This window comes from Bos grunniens, chromosome 26 (assembly GCF_055505025.1).
Source record: "Bos grunniens cultivar Pamir isolate PY7600 chromosome 26, Bosgru_T2T1.0, whole genome shotgun sequence".
Lineage (NCBI taxonomy): Eukaryota > Metazoa > Chordata > Mammalia > Artiodactyla > Bovidae > Bos > Bos grunniens.
The window spans coordinates 24,296,578-24,316,642 of record NC_141190.1 but is presented as its reverse complement, the minus strand read 5'-3'; the positions used below and the strand labels follow the sequence as shown (position 1 = coordinate 24,316,642).

Sequence of the window (20,065 nt, the reverse complement as noted above, 5' to 3'; positions counted from 1 at the left end):
CTGTTTTTCTGGGCTCTTGGAGGTTAATCCTGTGAGGGGGAGTTTGGTTGGGGAAGGACTGCTTACCAAGAGTGACTCGGAGGTCTCCATCCTTCCCCAATGAGGTCTGTGGTGGCAGGTGCCCAACGGACTTGGGTTTTGTTCTCCAAACTTGAGTCGTGATGGCAGACCTTCTGTTTTGAACCCTGCTGACTAAGTGCGTGTGTGAAACCCTCTCTGGCCCATTTGAACAGCACAGGAAGGTCACTGGCTCACTGTAATGAGGGCAGCCTAGCTTTAGCAACTCTGTGCCCCAGGGTCAAGTGATGGTCATCGGGACTGACTTTCTCCATTGCCCGATTTGGCTTTATTGACTTAACTCTCAGGACGTCTCTTCCCCACACCCCTGCAATTCCTGGTTAATGTGGGACTTAGAGTTCAGGTCGCCAGTGCACCCATGTCCATTCCAGGAGAAGCCCGTGAACCGTTACAGTGTCTGGGGAGGTGACAGGCCCGTCGGAACACAGTGGCCAGACACGCTCACTCCTGTGGTCAAGGAGGCAGAGCCGTAGGGTGGGAACGTCTGTGAGGTGGGCAGTTTTGTGACGTCCAGTCAGACTCTGGGAAAGAACACTGGGCTTGGGGCCTATTGGCAGGAACAGTCGGGGTTCCTGAAAGTTCCCCCACAGCCTGAGAGAAGGGGAGAAGCCACCCCAGGCAGAGACCCCTGCAAGTCCATGCCTTCTGGCTGCTTTGGGGTCTCTCAGCCACAGCCTCCTGAGCAGCCACGCGGTTATGGCCAAGGCTCTAGGGAGGATGGCAGTGCTGCCCGGGTGGGTAGGCCCGGAGTGTGCACATGGCCCACACCCATCCCCCTTGGGTGAGGGGCGCGGGAATTGACCTGAATCTGGCACAGAGAGAATGAAGGCTTCCACCCTGAGTCCCCTGGGGCAGTGACCCAGCTAAGGGCTGGGCCTCAGAAGTCCAAACCCTTGTCTGAAACTTTTTCTTTTCCTTAAGACTTTGTTTTTGTTTTTAGAGCAGTTTAAGTCAAGGAAAATTGAGTGGGAGGGGTCCCATATACATCTGTCCCCCCACACGCAAGCAGCTTGCCCTGTCGTCAACATCCCCCACCAGAGTGGTCCATTCGGTACAACTGATGACCTCCATGGACATCCTAATCACCCAGGGTCCCGAGTTCTACTTGGGGTCCACTCTCTGTGCTGGACATTCTGTAGGTGTGGACAGACGAACAAGGACTGTATCCGATGTTACAGTATCATACAGATGTCATGGCGGATCATAAGCTTTGCAGAGCTGCGTGCAGAGTGTTGTGGAATTTCTTGGAAAGGGTAGGGTGCAGTGGGCCTTCAAGACTAGACCACAGGATGTGTGCTATCCCAGCCCTGTGACCCGGAGCACTGGAAGTTGAAGACCTAAGTGATGACCCTGGGTGTGAGGTCCTGTGCAGGGGTGGGACTGTTGTCCTCTGCCCCTCTCCACTGTTGTCATAGCAGCCCCCAGGCAGCCTTCTCCACCTCCCAGTGCTAAGCCCAGCTGGGAGAGCCTGGAGGTCCCCATGTGCCCCTTCCTTGGGTAGCCGCTCACTGCTGTGGGCAGTGATGGGGCCTCAGTGTGCTGCCTAGGGAGGAGCCCTGGAGTCTCTTGAAAGGTTGCAGTCCAGATTTGGAAATGGTGAGTGAGCTCTGTCACAGACAGAAAAGAGCGTCGGTGCCAGATGGCTTTGGAGGCAGGGAAGAATCAGAATGGGAGGCGAGCAGAGATAGGCTCCTGTGAAAAGTACCTCCTAGGAAGGAATGAAAGACAGTGGAGTGCCACAGCTTCAGAGTTTGGAGTATTTGGCTCAGCTTTTGTCTGAATGATGAATGAATGAGCCAACAATTGGGAGAGAAAGTGAATGTACTGCTCTCACTTGGCCATGACCGTCGAGGGTCACTCGAGGGTGCAGTGCCCACTTACTGTGATGGAGTTGTCAACACACTGAAGGCAGCTGTGAGTAGCACCGATGTGAAATTACCACTGACCTGCAAGTGGGAGCAATGACCGTGAATGTTTTCGTGAGGCCTTTTTACTGCCAGGTATCGTTAAACCAGAGAAAATGGTCAAGCTCCAGGCCACACTGGTGGTCCTAGTGGGCTTGAAAGACCCTACGTGGTCTCTGTGTTTGGCTGGAGCCCCCTTGGCCTTTCCCGCAAGGTGACTTTCGTGTGTTGGGCATATCACTGTGTCCATTTCATTTTCAGATGTATCACACGTTTGTGTGGGTGGGTTGCGGTCCATCAGGCCCCCTCTTCTCAGGGACTGTGTTGGTCTGTCCTTCCTCAGCCAGGAACCTGGGCTCCAGGAGGCTGGATGTGGGCCAGGCATTTGCTGGGGCCCGGGGCCGTGTGGCTCTGTGCTCTGCCCTCCTCTGCTCCTTCCTCCTTGTCCTGGCCCCCTCCCCACCTCAGCCATCCGCTGACTGTCATGGCTGCACTCTCTCTTGTTCCTGCCGCAGGCTGGTGGTTCGTGAGCACCTCTGAGGAGCAGGGCTGGGTCCCTGCCACCTACCTGGAGGCCCAGAATGGTACTCGGGACGACTCAGATATCAACACCTCCAAGACTGGAGAAGGTAAGGGCCTGCAGGTTCAAGGGGCAGGGTGGTGATACAGCTTTCCCACCCTTCTCCCTAAGACCATCAGAAACTCTAAAAAGACTGGATCATGGTTCCCCTACTTTCCCTGGGGCCCATCTCCCTGGGGCCAGCCCACAAGCTCACCTCCTATCCAGGTCAGTCCTCTCTGGTCCTGGATGGGACTCAAACTAGATTGGAGATTCTCCTAGGGTCTGGGTCTCAGGTTTTGACAACTTTGGGTCAGAAACTAGGGATAACAGGGCTCATCCCCTACAGCCCCCTCTCCCCCCAGAAGCCCTAGATTCCTCTGGGGGCCCCTACCGAGATCCACCTTTGCCTCCCCCATCCCGCACTGTGCTCTCTGTGGCAGGGACGACCCCAAAGGGGCTGTGTGCACGGCACTTCTGCTGTTCACAGTCTGCTCGGAGGCCTCGCCTTCAGGCACCTATTAGCCCAGCCCAGGGTACAGACATGGTGGGCAGGTGGGGGAGTCGTTTCTCTGTGTTGCCGGAACCCAGGGGTGGCTTCAACCCTTGCACCATCAACCTCCCTGATTAGTTCTGGCCTTAAGAGGTTTTTCTGGGGTTTTCTCCGTTGCATTTCCAAGAGCCTGCCCCTTCCCCGCAGCCAGCACTGGCCTGCTCAGCCTGTCCAGTGGACTTGGGTATTCCCCAGAGCAGGCTGCCAGAGCCCAGCAAGTCTGCCTGCTCCTGGTGACTTCCAAACCTCCCTTGTTCTGGCAGCAGGAATGCTTGCCCTAATGGTCAGTGAGGATCGTCCAGTTGGGCACCTCTGAGAGCCAGGGGGATGGATGCCCGCCGCCCAGGGCTCAGGCCACCTCCAAGCCTGCCCCTCCCCACCCCCACTCCACACTGCCCAAGCCAAAATAAGCAGCCCGCCCAGCGCCAGCTCCTTATTCATCCTTCCCCCGAATGTCGATTACCGGGCAGTTGGAGCCCTGCCCTTCCTCCCCTGTAAACGCTGCGTTTCGGTCCCTTGATCAGTGCCACAGCCCCTGCAGTGCATGTCTGCCTTGTGACAGGTTCCTGGCCCCGTCGGGCAGGGCCGTCATGTTCAGTCCGGCTGCTTGTCCCTCCTGGCTGCTCCCCGAGCCCTGGGGCTGAGCCTGTCCTCCATCTCATCACTGCAGCGGTGCAGGGTCACAACCCCTGAGTTGGATCTGCTCTGTTTTGTCCGCAGTCACTCAGACTCACCTCCTATCCAGTTCCGCATCCTGGGGGTCACCCCAGGGCTTTTCGGAAGTAACCATCCCTAGAGTGACCTGAGGCCTCACTCACTCCTAGGTTTCTGCCCTGTTACTTTTAACTGGGGACCAGGGTAGGGAGGGTTCTGGCACCACCTCCATTTTCCCGGTGCAGTAGCTGAGGCTTCAGGGAATCTAGATACACGTTTGTCCTTATAAGGCCTGAGCCCCTGGTCAGCCTTCCCTGCTGATGGTCTTCCCACCATGAACGCCTCTCTGTGATGCATTTTGCTTATGAGCAATTCTAGGAGAGAGTGTGTATGGAATTGGAGCCCCTCCTGAAAAGGTGATGGCAAGAGAGCCAGACGTTGGGAGATGCTGGAGGACCAGGACACAAGTGGGCAGGAAGGAGCCTGAGAGGTTGCGTGGGCACTGCTGCCAAGCTGGTTTGAAGAGAGATTGGGTGCTTTTCACAGAACAAGCAGTAGCGGGTTGTAAAGACGTCTGACCTCGATGGAGTAAGAACCAGGCAGCCAGTGTAGGTTCCGCATTCAGAGGACGTGTGTGTGTGTGTGTGTGTGTGTGTGTGTGTGTGTATGTGCACACATGTATGCTCAAGGCGAACCTTCTGATAATAGGTTCTTCTGCACGCTCTGATAGGATCTGTGTGCCAGTACCCCGGCAACATTTGGGCAGCTGTGAATTCCATCATCACACTGTGGGCATCTACCCCCAGCTCTACAGAAGGGCTCAAGGCTCAGTCCCCCAGCCCTAGGCCCAGCAGTTGTGCTGTGTCTACCAGTCTCTACGCTGGTCCCACCACCCTGGTCCCTTCTCAGGCCATCTCTGCCCTAGCCCTGTTCCCACCCCATTATAGATCCCCTGAGTCCTGCAGATAGAAATCGGACCCTTTCATCCCATCAGAGCTTCCCTAACAGCTCACGTTCCTTGCTTGTGCCTCTGGCCTCCCATTTCTAGAATGGGCAGAGTGCTGACTACCTGGGGCCTTTGTGAGATGGTCTTGGCACCTGGTTTAAACTGGGTAAATATTACTTATTGCTAAGGTGGCCCAAGGCTGGGCATTAGCTGAGGGAAGCTCCTCTTCCCACAGAGAAACCAGGTGGACACCCCGGGAGGTCAGCTGTTCGGGTTCTTCCCAGTGTGACCTCACGTAGGACCTCATCTCTCTTCCATGGAGCCCACTCAGTCCTTGTCTCACTTCACACCGGGGCAGATGGTGTCCACCCCAAAGACAGATGAGGAAACAGAGGCTTACAGAGGGCTGGCAGCCTGCCATGGTGACATAGTAAGCGGGCGGTGCGGCCTGGACTGAATCCATCCCTCAGGCCTCCCACTTCCAGGAAGCAGGTCAAACAGGCTACTCTCCCGCCTCTGGAAAAACGAGTACTTCCCAGGTGGCCTGGATGGGGTGTGGCTGGGGTGTGTCTGGACAGTTTGATTCTTAGCTGCCAGCCTTCCTCCCCCAGACCTGGGCAGCCTGGCTCCCTCCTCCTGCAGTGCCTGGGGTTGGGAGGGGGGGAGTTGACCCACCTGGTGTCCCCTAGGAAGGCAAGGGGGCATGCCGAGCTGGTCCACAGCAGCCAGAGGACCTGTGTGGATAGGAGGGGTGTGGAGCAGTGAGCAGCTGGGAGGCAGGTCCCCCACTGTCTGGAATTCAGTGGGCAGCATGTGGGGCAGGAACATACCCAGGCCTGTGGCCTCCTCCTGTGTTGTGCTTCACTCAGCAACATTTCAGAGGGGGTCAGGCCTCTGCTGAGCCCTGGGGATGCAGAGATATGGAGACTTAGCCCTCAGCAGATTTGATCCACTGGGGATTACTGAAAACGCAAAGACAAATCCAAACCAGGATGGTGAGAATTGCAAGTCCCCCAGGGAAGGGACCCCAAGTCTCCTCCTGGGCACATTTATCCTTCTGCATGCGGTGCCTGGCTCACGGTGGCAGGTTCACAAGCAGGACTTGCTGAGTGAGTGGGTGGGGATGGGAGACTGATGTGAGCTCTGGTAGAGGCGGGGCATATGCTCCTGGGAGCCATCAATGCCCAGGGATCGTGGGAGGCACGTTTTCCTCTGGGGCTGCCTCCGAGGGTCATCCTTGCACTGGGCTGGAGCCATGGAGCCTCTTCCTGTCTCAGGTGCTGGGATTCTAAAGTCTTAGCCCCTCCCAGGCTGAGGAGCATAACCAAACAGTTTGGCTTGGGTTGAGTTATTTGCCCCCTGCCAACGATGTCACCGGTCAGTTCTTCGCCCATATAGCCCTGTCTGTGCCCCTGGGGCTTGGTCTGGGTATGTGGAGACCTAGGGGTGTGCACCTCCCCTCCCTCCGCCCCTTCCCCCCATCCCATCTCATCCTCATCTGCATTCTCTCCGCCGGTGCCCGTCGGCCGCGTGCTCCATCGCCATCTCCCACACCAGTGTCCAAGAGACGCAAGGCCCACCTGCGGCGCCTGGATCGCCGGTGGACGCTGGGCGGGATGGTCAACAGGCAGCACAGCCGAGGTGACCGTGGAGCTAGCTTCTGCTCACCCCCAGCTGCTGCCTCTCTCTCTCACTAACGCTCCTCCTCCTTTCTGGGCTCTGCTCCTCTCTGCCCCGTGGCCTCCTCACCTAGATTCACCAGCCGGACTGTCCTCTCACCTACTCTAGCTGGCGGGGAGGGGCCTGGGAGGGTGCAGAGGCTGCTTGGGAATCGGGGTGACACTGGGGATGGCTCTGGCTTTGGCCAGCATCCTGGGGGCAGGGTCATGGGACTTATACAGGATCGTGGGGGAGCTGGACTCTGAGAAGGGGCATGTTGGTCCTGAAACCGCAGAATAAGAGAACTGAGTGGGTCTGAGTCTCTGCCTGGTCCCTGCCTTCACCCCGAGCTGTTCCCTGCTTCCTTCCTCTAAGGAGGGGTTTCCTCGGCCGAAGCCGACCTGGCAGTGGTTTAGGGACAGACGAGGAAGGAGGCGGAGCCGTTCCCGCAGTGGTTTAGGGACAGACGAGGAAGGAGGCGGAGCCGTTCCCACCTCCTACAGTTCCAGGGAAACTGGAAGGGACCAAAGTCTAAACCCTGTGGGTCCAAGCGCACAGCCCCCGCCAGCTCTAAGGGTGGGGCAGGTCCAGTCAGGGGCTCTAGCACCCCAGGCCTGGCCAATGGGACTTAGCCTTATCAAGATGATTCCAGAGAGGCCCCTGGCCTGCCACAAAGGCTGACTGAGAGCCCAGACGTTTCCCAATCTAGGGCCTTTCCGAAAACCAGGAGTTTGGGAGGTAGGGAAATTAGGGGTGGGCCTCTGAACAAACCTCTAAACATCTCCAGAGCCCTGAGGCCAGTGGGTGGCCCATGTCTCCTGCCTCGAGGGGAGGGGAGGGCGTGTTCCAAACAATGATGGCGCAGCTAGGAGGGTGTGTCACGAGCACTGGCTTTTCCAGAAAAGCAGGGATGCCCCAGGTCTCACACTCCACCCCTAACGCTTGTTTCTGAGTGACTGTGAGACTCGGTTTTGGTGTCTGCCCCAAGCAGCAACAAGCCTGAACTCAACTGGGGCTGGCTCCGCATCAGGCCAGAGCACTGACCGCGAGGAGCCCAGCTTGTCCTGAGGGCGGAGCACGGGTTGGACCCTGGGTGCTGGCGCAGGGCAGGGGGCCAAGTCACTGAAGCAGAAAGAACAGGCTGGATGTGAAACAAAGGCACCCTAGAGGGAGGAAGGTGGGGGGCCAGGCTGCGACACAGCCCTGAGCCTCAGCAGCAAAGGACAGTGGGACACTGGCCTGGCAGAAGTGCAGGGAGGAAGGTTTTTACCTTCCCCCATCCCCTTCTGTGTCCGCTCCAAACACCAACACACACTGAACCCCAAGCACACCTCTGTCTCCACAACCACATGGACTCACGGACACTGCAGTCGGTGAAGCACGACCACCAGCACACCACCCTGAGGGCCTCAGCACACTGCCCGTCCAGCCCCTACACACCTGCATACCTGCAGTGCCCTGCACACGGCTGCTCACAGATGCACATTCAGGCAGCCTCGTGTAGACCCTTCCACAGCTGCACTATTTTTACAGTCACAAATGCATTATCCACACTACCACGTCATGGGCACTCCTCTGCAGCTACCTCACAAGTACACATATGGTGCATATGCACTCACATATCATAACTTATATCACAAGTATGTCCGCAGCGTAGTCACCATTATAAACATACGATGATGTAAGTGGACACAAATACCCAATTGAATGCATTCATTCTGTGACCACCCGTACATATGCAAATATGCAAGCAAAACAGGCCCATGACTTGTCTCTCTTAAATGAAAGACCTAAACAACATCATTTCCCGGTCTTTGCCCTAAGTTAAATTAGGGCTAAGTTAAGTCAGGCAGCCAAGGAAAACGCAGAAAGTTGGCTGGAGAAGCTTCGCTGCTAACAGCCGAACTGCTGAGTGGGGAGCAGGCAGTGGGCTGTACCTAACTAGACAAGAGAAAAGCAGTGCTTCCCCGGGGCCTCCTCTCCCTGAGTCCCGCAGCCAACCAGGCCTTTGGAATCAAAAGGCCTCTTGCAGCGGGGTTGAGTAAGTTGTGGGGGCTGGGAGGGGAGCCAGGGAGACTGCTGACGGAGGGGAAAGTGTTTGGAAGGAGGAGGCGTCTGTGGTTTGGAAACTGCAAGGCTCTCCAGCCCCTGCCTCCAAAACCAGAACAGGCCTGTCCACCTCCCACCCACCCACCCCGTGGGCGGCCTGGCCAGCCCTCCCTGGGGTGAGATGGCAACCAACCTTTGATGGCATATCAGAGTGACCGCAGCCTCGGCACTTCCAAGAAGCCCAGAGGTGCCCCCCAGAACTCCCGGACCCCTTCTCTCAACTTGATTCCTAAGGGACTTCTTTTCTAGAGATCCCAACCAATGCAAGTGACTCAGTCGCACCCCAATCTGCATCCCCCCCAGGCCCAGGTCATTTCTATCAGTCTGGGCATCCTCCTCTCTGGCCTCCTGAGGTGGGATTTGTGGCCCCTGTTTAGTGGAGGGACCGGCGCTGCTCTGCCTCAGGGAAATCTGGGAGAAAAGAACTGAGATCGTGGGCCATGTGTCCACTCGGAGGTGTAGCCCACACTTTCATCATCCAAGCCAGATGTGACAGAAAACAGAGCCCCCGTACAGACCAGTTGGCAGAGTTGCCCTGCCTGGGATCAGGGCTCCGCATTCTCACCTCCTGGAACCTCTAGTGACGGGGCAGGACAAGCCCCTGAGGCAGCCAGGTCTCTTCCAGGAGCATAAACTCCCATGTGTTCCCAGAGCATAAACTCTCTGTGTTCACGTTAGCCGCAGGGCCACCATGAAGAGGGTTTTGTGCAGGAGCAGCTCAGCTTCCCTGGGTAACACCGATATCCCTGGACTGCCCACCCCAGGAGCGGCAGGAGAAAGCAGGACTCTGACCTGGCCCTCAGAGCTCTGTCCTCAGCACACAGGCTGGGGGGGCTGGTGCTGAAGCCTGGCCCCCCACGATACAGTGTCGGCCTGACCTCTGCCGTGCAGCAGGGCAGGGCTCCTCTCATCTGCCCAAGAGAAGAGCTGTAATTTTTCTCTGCAAAAGCAGCTTTGCCTAGGGAAACTGTAATGATGGCTTCCTGCGTGAACCACAGCCTTTTAAAAATAGCCCGACTGAGCAAAGGCAAAATGTGGAGGCCAGGCCTCGGCTCACCCCCAACCTCAGGACCCTGGATCCCACCGCCTGAGCCAGGATTTACGGTGTCCCACTGGAAAATGGAGCAAGACCAGGAATGGGTGGGAGTGCAGGGGCCTGGACTGTACAACATGGAACTTCTCAAAGCCCAAGTCAGAATCTGGCCGGACCAGGTTCTCAGGCAGTCTTGGCGGCTCTCCCCAGCACGGCTGGATTGGAATCTGAAAGCTTCCAGGAGTGAGTCGATGCTGAGAAACGCTTGCAGTTGAATAGAGCACGCAGGCCTATGGAGGCTCCTTGAGGGGGGCGGGCATCGCCTACCTCTGGCCCCTTGTCAGCCTTTCAGATTCGCCCAGTGGCCTGCCAGCTCTGTCCTTGCAGCTGGGCAGGACAGCTGCCTCCACCCCAAAGGGAGCTGCTGTCTCCACCAGCACAGGGCTGCAGACAGGACCCCAGTAATCTAGGGCAGAATGAACAGATGACCCCCCCTGAGCCAGGGGTTAGGGTGGCAGCTGCCCCCTCCCCCACTGCTGCCAGAGCTTGAGCAGGCCGCCCGTCACGGTCCAGCTGAGGGGCTGAGGGGCAGCCGTCTCAGAGCCAGCCTCTCTGTGCCAGTATCCTGCCCCAGCTCGGCCCACCAGTTTCCTCCTCGGTGTACTCCATAGTCCCTTTGGAGCACCTCCTGTGTGCCAGGCACTCTCAGCCCCCAGGGAGAATCCAGGTTTGAGAGGACAGCACAGGTTCAGGGTGAGCCTCCCAAAGGGTATTCTGCGGGTCGGTGTCCTTGTCTGTCTCTGCCACTCTCTCTCTCTCTGGTGAGGGCGAGGGTGGGGCTGCGTGTTCCCTCCCCAGCCCTTCCTCTAGGGAGGCTCTCCCCCTGGAGGCAGGGTGTCTGTGCCCCGTCAGCGGTGGGTCTCCCTGTCCCCAGCACCTCCTTGGAAGCCTGAGCGAGGACTTCGGAGGCATAGGGTCCCTGCCAGGAGAGAGGCCCAAGGGAATCCAGGAAGATGTGAATTGCCCAGCCTCCCCACACCTACCCGTCATGCTCCACCTCAGCTTCCACCTCAGCCCCTCTCCCAGTTCCTGGGGAGCCCCAAGCAGGGGGTGCAGTGCTACGGGGAGCCCAGGACAGGCAGCTCCAAGTGGGGTTCCGCCAAGTGCTGAGGTCATCTTAGCCAGCTCGGGGCTCCTGCCTGACCGTGCTGCTCTCAGTGTGGCCACTGCTCGTGTGGCCACGGGACCCTTAACCAGACGCATAAGCATGCCCATGGGGTCCCCTTGGGGAAATGATGGGATCGGGTGATCAGCTGAGTCATAAGGGGGACTGAGGCGCCTCTGGAGCTGTGGGAAGGCTGGACAGAGGACGAGTTTACGGCTGGAAAAGGGCTGGGAGAGCAGGCCTGGGGCATGGATGGCATGTTCAGGAAGGAGAAGGCTTGCTGAGGGGCCTCTGGACATTGAGGGGACATCCAGGTTTGTTCTCAGACTCCCTAACTCAGGCCCCATGAGGGCCAGATTCCTCGTGGCCCTGGCTTTAGTCCAGGGATTTTGGGGGGCCCTGAGGACTCCAGGCCCCTGCACCCTGGCTGAAATTATGGGACTGGGAGGCTGGGAGAGCCAGCTCTGTGTGGCCTGGGTCTTGCAGGGCCGCCTGAGGGTGCAGCTGTGAGGCTGGGTCCCTTCTCCTCCCTTTCCTGGAAAAGCCAGAGGCTGACCCAGCACACTCCAGGCACCAACTAAGTGAGGCCAGGCCAGGGAAGAAAGGGAGATGGGGAAAAGGACCTGTACCCTGTCCGCAAATAATCGTGCTTTGTTGCTTCACCCACAACCCGCAGAGGAGAAGTACGTCACCGTGCAGCCTTACGCCAGCCAAAGCAAGGACGAGATTGGCTTTGAGAAGGGAGTCACCGTGGAGGTGATCCGGAAGAATTTGGAGGGCTGGTGGTACATCAGGTAGGAACCGCAGCAGAGGAGTGAGGTGCCCCCAGGCCGGTCCTGGGCAGCAGCTGGCAGGCAGACCCTGACCGAAGCTGGGCGCCCATGGCCCGGCCTGTCTGCTTCAGCTCCACACAGCTGAACCGCTCTGACAGAGAGGCTCGTCTTGCAGATTCCCTCCCGGGACACATAAATGGGACACGTAAAGCAGAGTCGAGCCACGGCCAGCAGGGCGCAGGGGCCCCGGCTCGGCTTGCAGGCTGTGGTGCAATACCTTCCTGGGCATCTGCCAAGAGGCTCCAGCACATCTGAACTTGGTTTTCTGTGTCCGGCCTTGGCTGCCCGGCGTGCTCTGCAGCCTGGGCCACCTGGAATGCCGGCGTCCACAGGCCTTGCTGAAGTCTCAGCGGGCGGCCCCTGCTGCCCACGGCTCAGCACCAGGGTCCCCAGACACAAGCTCTGGCCCCAGCTGCTCCACTCGGCAGGGCTGGCTCCATAGTTGAGAGAGCTGGGGCGGAAATGAGGCCTGAGCCCAGGCCTGCTTCAGAGGCCTCTTGCTCTGCCCTTCCCTCTCCTTGGGCCTCATCCTGCTTCCCAGCTGAGAAGCCCATCTGGGGGTGTGAGAAGGGGAGTGGGGAGCTTCCTGACGCTCGGGGAAGAAGGCTCAACCCTGTAGGCTTCACTCACGTCTTCCTACCAGGTCCTGCCCTCCAGGCCCCTCTGCCCAGGCCAGCTAAGGGGATTACTCCCAGGAAATGTTTTTGGGTTCTTTAGAAGCAGTTCAGCTGTGATGACTTTACCCAGTTTCTCTTCTCTGCCTGTAACCCTGATGTCCAGTAGTCCCTGTTGTGGGCTATGAGGACCACCTCACCACACCTGGGAACCCCATACCCTCTGTGGGCAGGGTGCTGTGAGAGCCTTCTCCCACCGAGGGCGTAGGTAGCCCAGGTGGTGGGGGTACTCACAGGACAGTTGCTTGTAACATGGCGCACCATGCAGTGTTAAGAGGGGTCTGTGCTGACGGGTGAGGTGAAGATCGCTGGCCACCTGAACCTTAGTGTGACCTGCCAGGACATAGCCGCCTCTGCCCCTCCACCCTGTGCATACCAGTCCTGGGGCTGAGGTGCCCATTTCTGTCCCGTTAGGTGGTTCAGGACTGTGTGCCTGGACAGTGGAAACTAGTGCCAAGCCCACAATCCAGCTGCCACAAGCCTGCATGGGAAGGCCAGGGAACATTCTAGCAGGCTGCGAACCTAAATCATCCACCCAGAGGTTATCTACAAGGCTGCTGGGGTTTTTTCTTAGTTTTCTAAAATGACCAATGAAATCACTGAGTTGGTTCATCTAGTCAACTGTTGTCCCTATGGCATGGCCATTCAGCCAGTGGGAGCTTCAACTGAGAAAACCCTGCTGAAAGTTTCCACCTTAAGAAGGTTGCCAACACCCCCTTAAATATGCCATTTCCCAGCATCCCAGGCTCTGTGTTGATCCTTACTTCCTGTCTTTCTTCTCCACGCCCCCCACCACACACACACACACACACACACACACACACACACACACTCTCTCTCTCTCTCTCTCTCTCTCTCTCTCTCTCTCTCTCTCTCTCTCTCTCCCTCCCCCTCTCTCTCCCTCTCTTCCCCCTCTCTCCCCATCCTCCTTTTCCAGTTCGCTTCCCTCTGGAGTCATTCCGTGCTCCAGAGCTGGAAAGCAGATGTGAGCAAAGTTGGACCCAAGCACACACAGCCGCTCCTGATTCCCTCGCATCTCCCGTCTGGAATCTAATTTTATCCATGTAGCACCAAATGAGCACATTGGGGTTTGGAACAGGAGCCCTCTGAACAGTGAGCAGCCCTGCCCATCACCCCAGGAGACCCAGCCCCTCCTCTCCACACAGGGTGCTCGCAGTGGCCAGAGGTTCATCATCTTCCTAGATGAAGGGCGCCCAGTTCTGGGCAGGATGCTGCCAGCTGCTCACGGTGTTACCCTCTGCTACTCACTTTGCTTTCCTGAGCCTTGGTTGTTGGTATACGTAAAACTAGGCACCTTTGCTAGTTGCTTCCATCTACCCCTGAGACTGTGCTTCTGTCTGCCAGCTCTCTGACTTCCATCCATTTATTCACTGATATGTGCCTTCCAAGCCCCAAAACGGAGCCAGACAGACAAGCCTGGGTCAGTCTGCCCGCACATTCATGTGAGTGAATGTAAGAAGCCACCTCCTACCTGAGCTTTCCAGCAAAGCTCAAACATGTTAGAATCTTGAACTTCCGCATTCCCTTTTCTCCTACCTAATTAGCCCCCAAGAACCAGGCCTGATCAGGGAGGCAGGCGGTGGGGGGTGGGGGGTGCTGTTGTCAGACATCTGGCATGGAGGAGCCATTCCAGACAGCCAGATGTCCCAGGGAGCAGGCAGGGACATTGCACCCCAGACTCTGGGGCATTGGCCAGCAATTGCTGGACCAGGAAGTAAGCTCCCAGTGGGTTTGGGTAGAAGCTCAACACCATGAGGGAAAAAGGGAAAAGCTTATTTTCAGAAGTCAGCAAATCCCCTAAAATTAAGTCGGCCCTGTCATTTCCTTTTGCTCTTGTTTATGGGTTTGGGGTTTTGTTTTCGTTTTGTTTTGTTTCATTTTGTTTTTGCTTTGCCATACGAAGGCTTTAATTTTATCCAGTCATGTGCTTTATTTAGGCTTTTCATTTATAGTTTCTGCTTTTGGAGTTCCACTTAGAAGGATTTTCTCAACCCCCAAGATTAAGGAGATACTCACAACTTGCATTTTTAATATTGCTACACAGTTGTAAGGCCAGAGTCTCACTGGATTTTCCTGATGGATCATCAGTCGTCCCCAGATCACTCACTGAGTAACCCGTCCTCCCCCGAGTCCTCTGAGTTGTCCCCATGAGCACTGGTCTGTTCGTGGACTTGCTCTGTGAACTTGATCTGTCTGCTCCTCCTACAGTGGATGCGTTCCCTACTTGGGCACTCTTTATACACATCTTCCCAGTTGGTCTCACTATGTCTGTCCTTCTGAATAAATGTTTGCAGCTACTCTATCCCAGCCTCTTGCAGAAGAGAAAAAAAAAAAAATTGAGCTCCAGGAGAGGATCGTGTTCCTAAGTACCATAGACCAGAACTCAGGTTTCACGACTGTCCCCTGTGCTGCCACTTCACCTCTCTGATCATACTTTCCTCTCCAACTGGGCATTTAACTCTGTGTGTGTGTGTTCAGTCACAAAGTTGTGTCCAACTATTTGAAAACCCATGGACTGCCTTCAATTCTTCCCAGCATCAGGGTCTTTTCCAGTGAGTCAGCTCTTTGCATCAGATGGCCAAAGTATTGGAGCTTCGCTTTCTCATTTCTTATTTTTTTTAATATTTATTTTTATTTATGTATTTATTTGGCTGCACCAGGTCTCAGTTGCAGCATGCAAACACTTAGTTGTGGCATTGGGATATTGTTCCCTGACCAGGGATTGAACCAGGGCCTCCTGCACTGGGAGTGTGGAGTCTTACCCACTGGACCACCAGGGAAGTCCCCACCTTCTCCTTTCTTATCTCTAGAATTGCCCTCTGCTGCCGTGAGGCAGCAGGTCATGGTAAAATCTACCTTTTAGGCAACCCACAATCTGAAGAATCTTCTCATGTCAAGGTCCCATGTTTGCCTGACTTTGCAGACCATGAGGGCCCACACCAAGAGGGATCAGGCAAAGACCTAGGAGACAGAGAGGAAGAAAGGGTGTTCTAGGCATCGTTCCACTGGCCCTCGTTCAGTTCTCTCCAGAGTAGTGGCTTTGCCAAGTGTCTTGCAGGTGCAGTAGAGAAAGCTCAGCCAGGCAAGGCCAGATAGAGCCTGGGGTCTGGCCAGGGCTCCCCCTTGATGCCAGGTCCCTCTCCTCCCTGCAGATACCTGGGCAAAGAGGGCTGGGCGCCAGCATCCTACCTGAAGAAAGCCAAGGACGAGCTGCCAGCACGGAAGAAGAATCTGGCAGGCCCAGTGGAGATCATTGGGAACATCATGGAGATCAGCAACTTGCTGAACAAGAAGGCGTCCGGGGACAAGGAGACTCCCCCGGCCGAAGGCGAGGGCCCGGAGCCCCCCATCACCAAGAAGGAGATCAGCCTGCCCATCCTCTGCAACGCCTCCAATGGCAGCGCGCTGGGCATCCCCGAGAGGACCGTCTCCAAGCTGGCCCAGGGCTCCCCAGCCGTGGCCAGGATTGCCCCTCAGAGGGCCCAGATCAGTAAGAGCCTCTCGGACCCCCAGGTCCTCACCATGCCGCTCTTTAGAGAAGGGGCATGAGGTATAGGGCAAGCCCAAGGTGGGTGTGCATGACCCCCAGATTATTCTCCCCTGACCCCAGGCTCGCTGTGCCAGCTTGTCTTGTGCTGATCACATGTGGACAAGTCAGTTCCTTCCAACTGTGAAATGGGGCCCTCAACACAAGCCTGCTCTGTGAATGAGAGCTGACAGAGCATCGTGCTGAGCCTTACCCCTTCTTCCTGTTGCCTTCCTCCAGCTACCGGAAATCTGAGACACTTAGAGGGAGTACCTCCCTCCACAAGCTCTTTCAAGCAGTGTTCTTCCAGAATCTCCTCCTTTCGTACAGGAGAAACCCAGCTTCTGGCCCCTCCAAATCTCTGGCATCTCTGGGGCTGGGATGCCTGTGGTTGAGGGTTAAACTGTTCTGTATTATGAGGCCAGCTTCTGTTTGTGTCCAGCCATTCTTAAAATCTGGAGGAAAGCTGTTTTTCAGTTTAGTTCTGAACTTGTTTAAATTAGTTCTATGCCTGAAACCTTCTGAGCAGTCACTTGGGAAGGGTTTTGGGGGCATTTCCTCTTGTCTCGCACTGTGCTAGCTTCTAAAGATTTGGTGGATAGACATGGTCTCTTCTCCTAACTTTGAAAATCTGATCATGCTATCTACCCTTTCCCCTGAAAAAAAATGCCCCTGTGTCCATACATTTTGAAATGTGTGCATCGTTTTAGAGGGTTCACAGATCCCCTTGAAACACAGCTAAGGAAGCTTAAAGATCTGACTTCCCACAGAAGAAGCCCAACTGTGCTGTCTATGGTGACCGAGGGCACAATTTCCCCATAAACGTGGGACAGAAGCAGGGACTTCCAGGATCAGGAGGTCGTGCCCAGAGAAGGCAGGGAAGGCACTGTTGCCTGGCTGGGATTTCTGAAGCCCTGTTTCCTCTTCTAGGCTCCCCGAACCTGAGGACAAGGCCTCCTCCTCGCAGAGAGTCCAGCCTGGTATGTGTGTTCAGTTTGTCTTTCTTGTTCCCTTTCTGGGTGCACTCTCGTAGCCTCCAGTAGTTGACTATCTCCATGCAGAGCCTATTGGTCCAGAGCTTTCCCAGGGCCATGCTGGGGCTTCCAGCTCTGTGGGGTTGGGGGCAGGGAGGAAAGCCAGGGGATCCCAGCCTTCCTTGGGCCTAGCTGGACAGTTTTTAATCGAAAAGGCACTGCACTCTCCAAAGTTAAATAAATCCACCCTGGCCACGGCATTGGCAGACATAAACATTTAGACTGGCTGGCGAGAGTGTCCAGCCAGGGCATTGCCAGAGGCTGGAAATAGGGCTGCTCTCCATGCGAGCCTGGAAGCCATTCAGCTTTGCCTTCCTTGCTTGGAAGTGCCCGACGGATGCGATGGAGGCCAGAGCCTGGGAGGGCAGAGGATAGATCAGTGAGTAGCCTCAGTGGGAGGGTAGCAAATGGCAGGGACTGGATAGGCTGAAGCTCAAAGAGGCTCAGCACTGCTGTGTGGGTGGGGTTTTCTGGCACCCAGACTGTCAGGGAGGCCGGCAGGCTCTCAGGGTGCTGGGGCTTGGGGTGAGAGGTGGCAGGCAGAGAGCCCTAGAACCGAAAAATGTCATCCGGGGCCGCGGGATGCAGTGGAAAGAGTGGGGCTTTGCCAGGCATGGATTCACGCTCCACTTCTGACATTTAGGAGCAGTGAGCCCCTGGGCAGGTTGCTCACCTGCCATGGGCCTCAGTTTCCTTATTTATAAGAGAGGGGGACCATGCCACTCATCCCTTAGGGCTGTTATGAGGATGGGATGAGGTGGTGTGTGTAGAAGGCTGGTCATCAGCTTTTCATGTCCTCTGTCAGCTCTGTGTGCTGGGGGACAAGGCTTCCACAGTCATGTCAGGGCTTAGCGGCAAGATTTACTGTGATCAGTGACCTAAGCCCTGGGGAGGGGGATAGCAGCAGTCGCTGGAATGGTGGCCCTTCTGTAAACAGGACCTTGAAGGTATGGGCCCTGGAGATGGGACCGTGCTGGCCCTGGCCACCAGCCCCAGTGGACCTTCTGTCTTGTTTCCCCCTGCCCCTGGCTCCCCTTCTCCCATCTCTCTCAGCCCCACTGACTATTTTCAGGCAGACTTGATTTTGGCAAGAATGGGGTGATTCCTTCCACACCTACCAAGAGCAGAGCCCATAGAGGCAGATCTGCTCTTTCCAGCGAGGTCTGGCTGACTCCCACCAGGCTGGGGGTCACGCTGGGCTGGGACCAGGGCCACATATGCATATGCTCACAACAGCAGGGCCAGGCACCAGGGCAGGGAAAGTTGACCGGATCATATCCAATCCCTCAAAACCATCCTCCCCCACCCTTCACTCACTCTGACCTGAGACAGTTCCGCAGTGACTGGTAGGAATAGAACATGCTGAGCCTTGAAGGACAAGGCAGGTTAAGAGGAATAGGATGGTGTTTCAGGATGGTGTTCAACTTTGGCTTGTATTTATAGAGTGTTTCCTGTGCCCCTGGCTAGACCAGAAGTTTTCATTCTCTCCTGATGCTGTTATTAGTTCCAGTTTACAGATGAGAAAGCTGAGGCTCAGAGAGGTCAAGGGCCTTTCTCAGGGTCACACAGCTGATGAACTGCTGACCTGGGTTTGGAGCCCACATGTATCCATCTGCAAGGCAGGGTCATTTGAGGTTGTCCTCAAAAGCTGCTTCCCCAACACTAGCCTCCCAAATACATATACCTTTTTTATTTTAACCTCTTTGTATGATCCCAGGACATACTGGAAGTGATAGGGAGACACCAGGTCCTCGTTCGTCAGAGATGAGACCAGCCAAAGCTGGAATGTCCTCTCCGCAAGGTCAAGAGGGTTGTCCTGCTCGTTCATTCTTGGTTGCCTGGTGCCTTGGAACAGAGGCTGACACCCAGCAGACACAAAACAAACATTTGTAAAACGAATGATTGAGGCTCACAGGTCATGGGCTGGGGCCACATTCTAAATTTCTCTGCATGTCAGGCTTAGGTATCAACATGCCAGCATCTAGGAAGCATTTAGGCTGCCCAGCATGATCACCCCACCCCAGAGCAAGTGATCCTGAGCTTTATTCCATGCTTGCCTGACCATTGACACCATCATGATGACTGACCCAAGGGCTGTCTCACCAGCCCCACAGTCCCTGACACCCACCCCACACCTCTGTAGCGAGGTGTCACCCCAGTGGACCTTCACCTGAGACTCAAGGATGTGACTTTCATCTCCCGGGGGGCAGTGTGTAGGGCTTTGTTACAACAGTTTCTTTGTTTTTTAACGTTCACTTTGGGACCTGAAAACTGGATTCCGAAGATATGAGTGGAGATTTACTAGAGGGTCATTTTCATAGCTCCAACAAGTTGCAACTGAATCCTGGGTATTCTTAGAGAGCCTGGGCAGGAGAATGGTCTCTTAAGGAGACACCCTGAGACTCAGGTAATTGATAATCCTCAGGTCACCTGCTGTCCAGCTGCTGTAAGTGCCACACTCACCTCTGTTACCGTTCTGATCAGGTGGGTCTTGCTCACTGAGCCCTTCTCTGCCTCAGGGATTCCAGCTGCCGAAGCCGCCAGAGCCCCCTTCTGTTGAGGTGGAGTACTACACGATTGCTGAATTTCAGTCATGCATTTCAGATGGGATCAGCTTTCGAGGTGGACAGAAGGCAGAGGTGAGCCTTGGCCTATGAGGCTAAGTGTTATAACTCATGCTGGTCAGAGACCTCCCGTGTTTCCCATTTATGTCTGGGGGTAGGGGCAGGGGGGAAACATTCCTGAGGGGTGGGCAGGAAAGGTGCAGAAACAGGACCCGCAAGGCTGAGAATTCGCCTAAAGCCTGTGTCACAGCCAGGACTAGAACCCACAGCTCATGTCTCCACCCAGCTCCCCTCACACCAGCATTTCCCAAAGCTCATCACAGGAGCCTGTGACGGAGACGCCTTGAAACAAAGGGCTTCTGGAGTCGAATGACTTTGGAGGAGAGTGACTTAAACAAAACCCAGCCAGCTTTGTTGCGTTAATTGCAGAACTTCTCAGAACCTAGATATAGGGGTGTCACTGTGTGTGTCTCTAAGAGGGGACTGGAATAGACCAGATCACCTACCTTCCTCGCCCAGGAGCACCTGGGGGCCAGGGTTCCACAAGACCTACATTAGGAAATGCTGTTGCTGGGAGAGCGTGGAGCAGGCAGCCAGAGTAAGGTACTGAGGACCCCAGTTCTGACCATGTCCACACCACAGGCACCTCTGAGCTTTGATTTAGGCACTTCTCCCCCAGGCTTTAATGAGCTCTCTCTGCAGATGGGTCATAGGCCCTGTCCTGCTCCCTCCCAGTCCATCCTCTTAGCATTT

At 55.9% G+C, this 20,065-nt stretch overlaps 1 protein-coding gene across 8 annotated transcripts in view; it reads left to right on the top strand.

The window, feature by feature from the left end:
• Positions 1 to 20,065, top strand: part of SH3PXD2A (SH3 and PX domains 2A) — a 249,553-nt gene that overhangs the window by 218,701 nt on the left and 10,787 nt on the right. For 6 of the 8 annotated variants that reach the window (XM_086377592.1, XM_086377590.1, XM_086377594.1 and 3 more), the window contains 6 exons: positions 2,498 to 2,611; positions 6,252 to 6,335; positions 11,337 to 11,454; positions 15,341 to 15,678; positions 16,645 to 16,694; positions 19,268 to 19,387. In XM_086377592.1, coding sequence (XP_086233718.1) covers positions 2,498 to 2,611; positions 6,252 to 6,335; positions 11,337 to 11,454; positions 15,341 to 15,678; positions 16,645 to 16,694; positions 19,268 to 19,387 — 824 coding nt within the window. The remainder of the gene's footprint in view (positions 1 to 2,497; positions 2,612 to 6,251; positions 6,336 to 11,336; positions 11,455 to 15,340; positions 15,679 to 16,644; positions 16,695 to 19,267; positions 19,388 to 20,065) is intronic. The other 2 variants (XM_086377593.1, XM_086377598.1) reach the window with 1 other exon arrangement.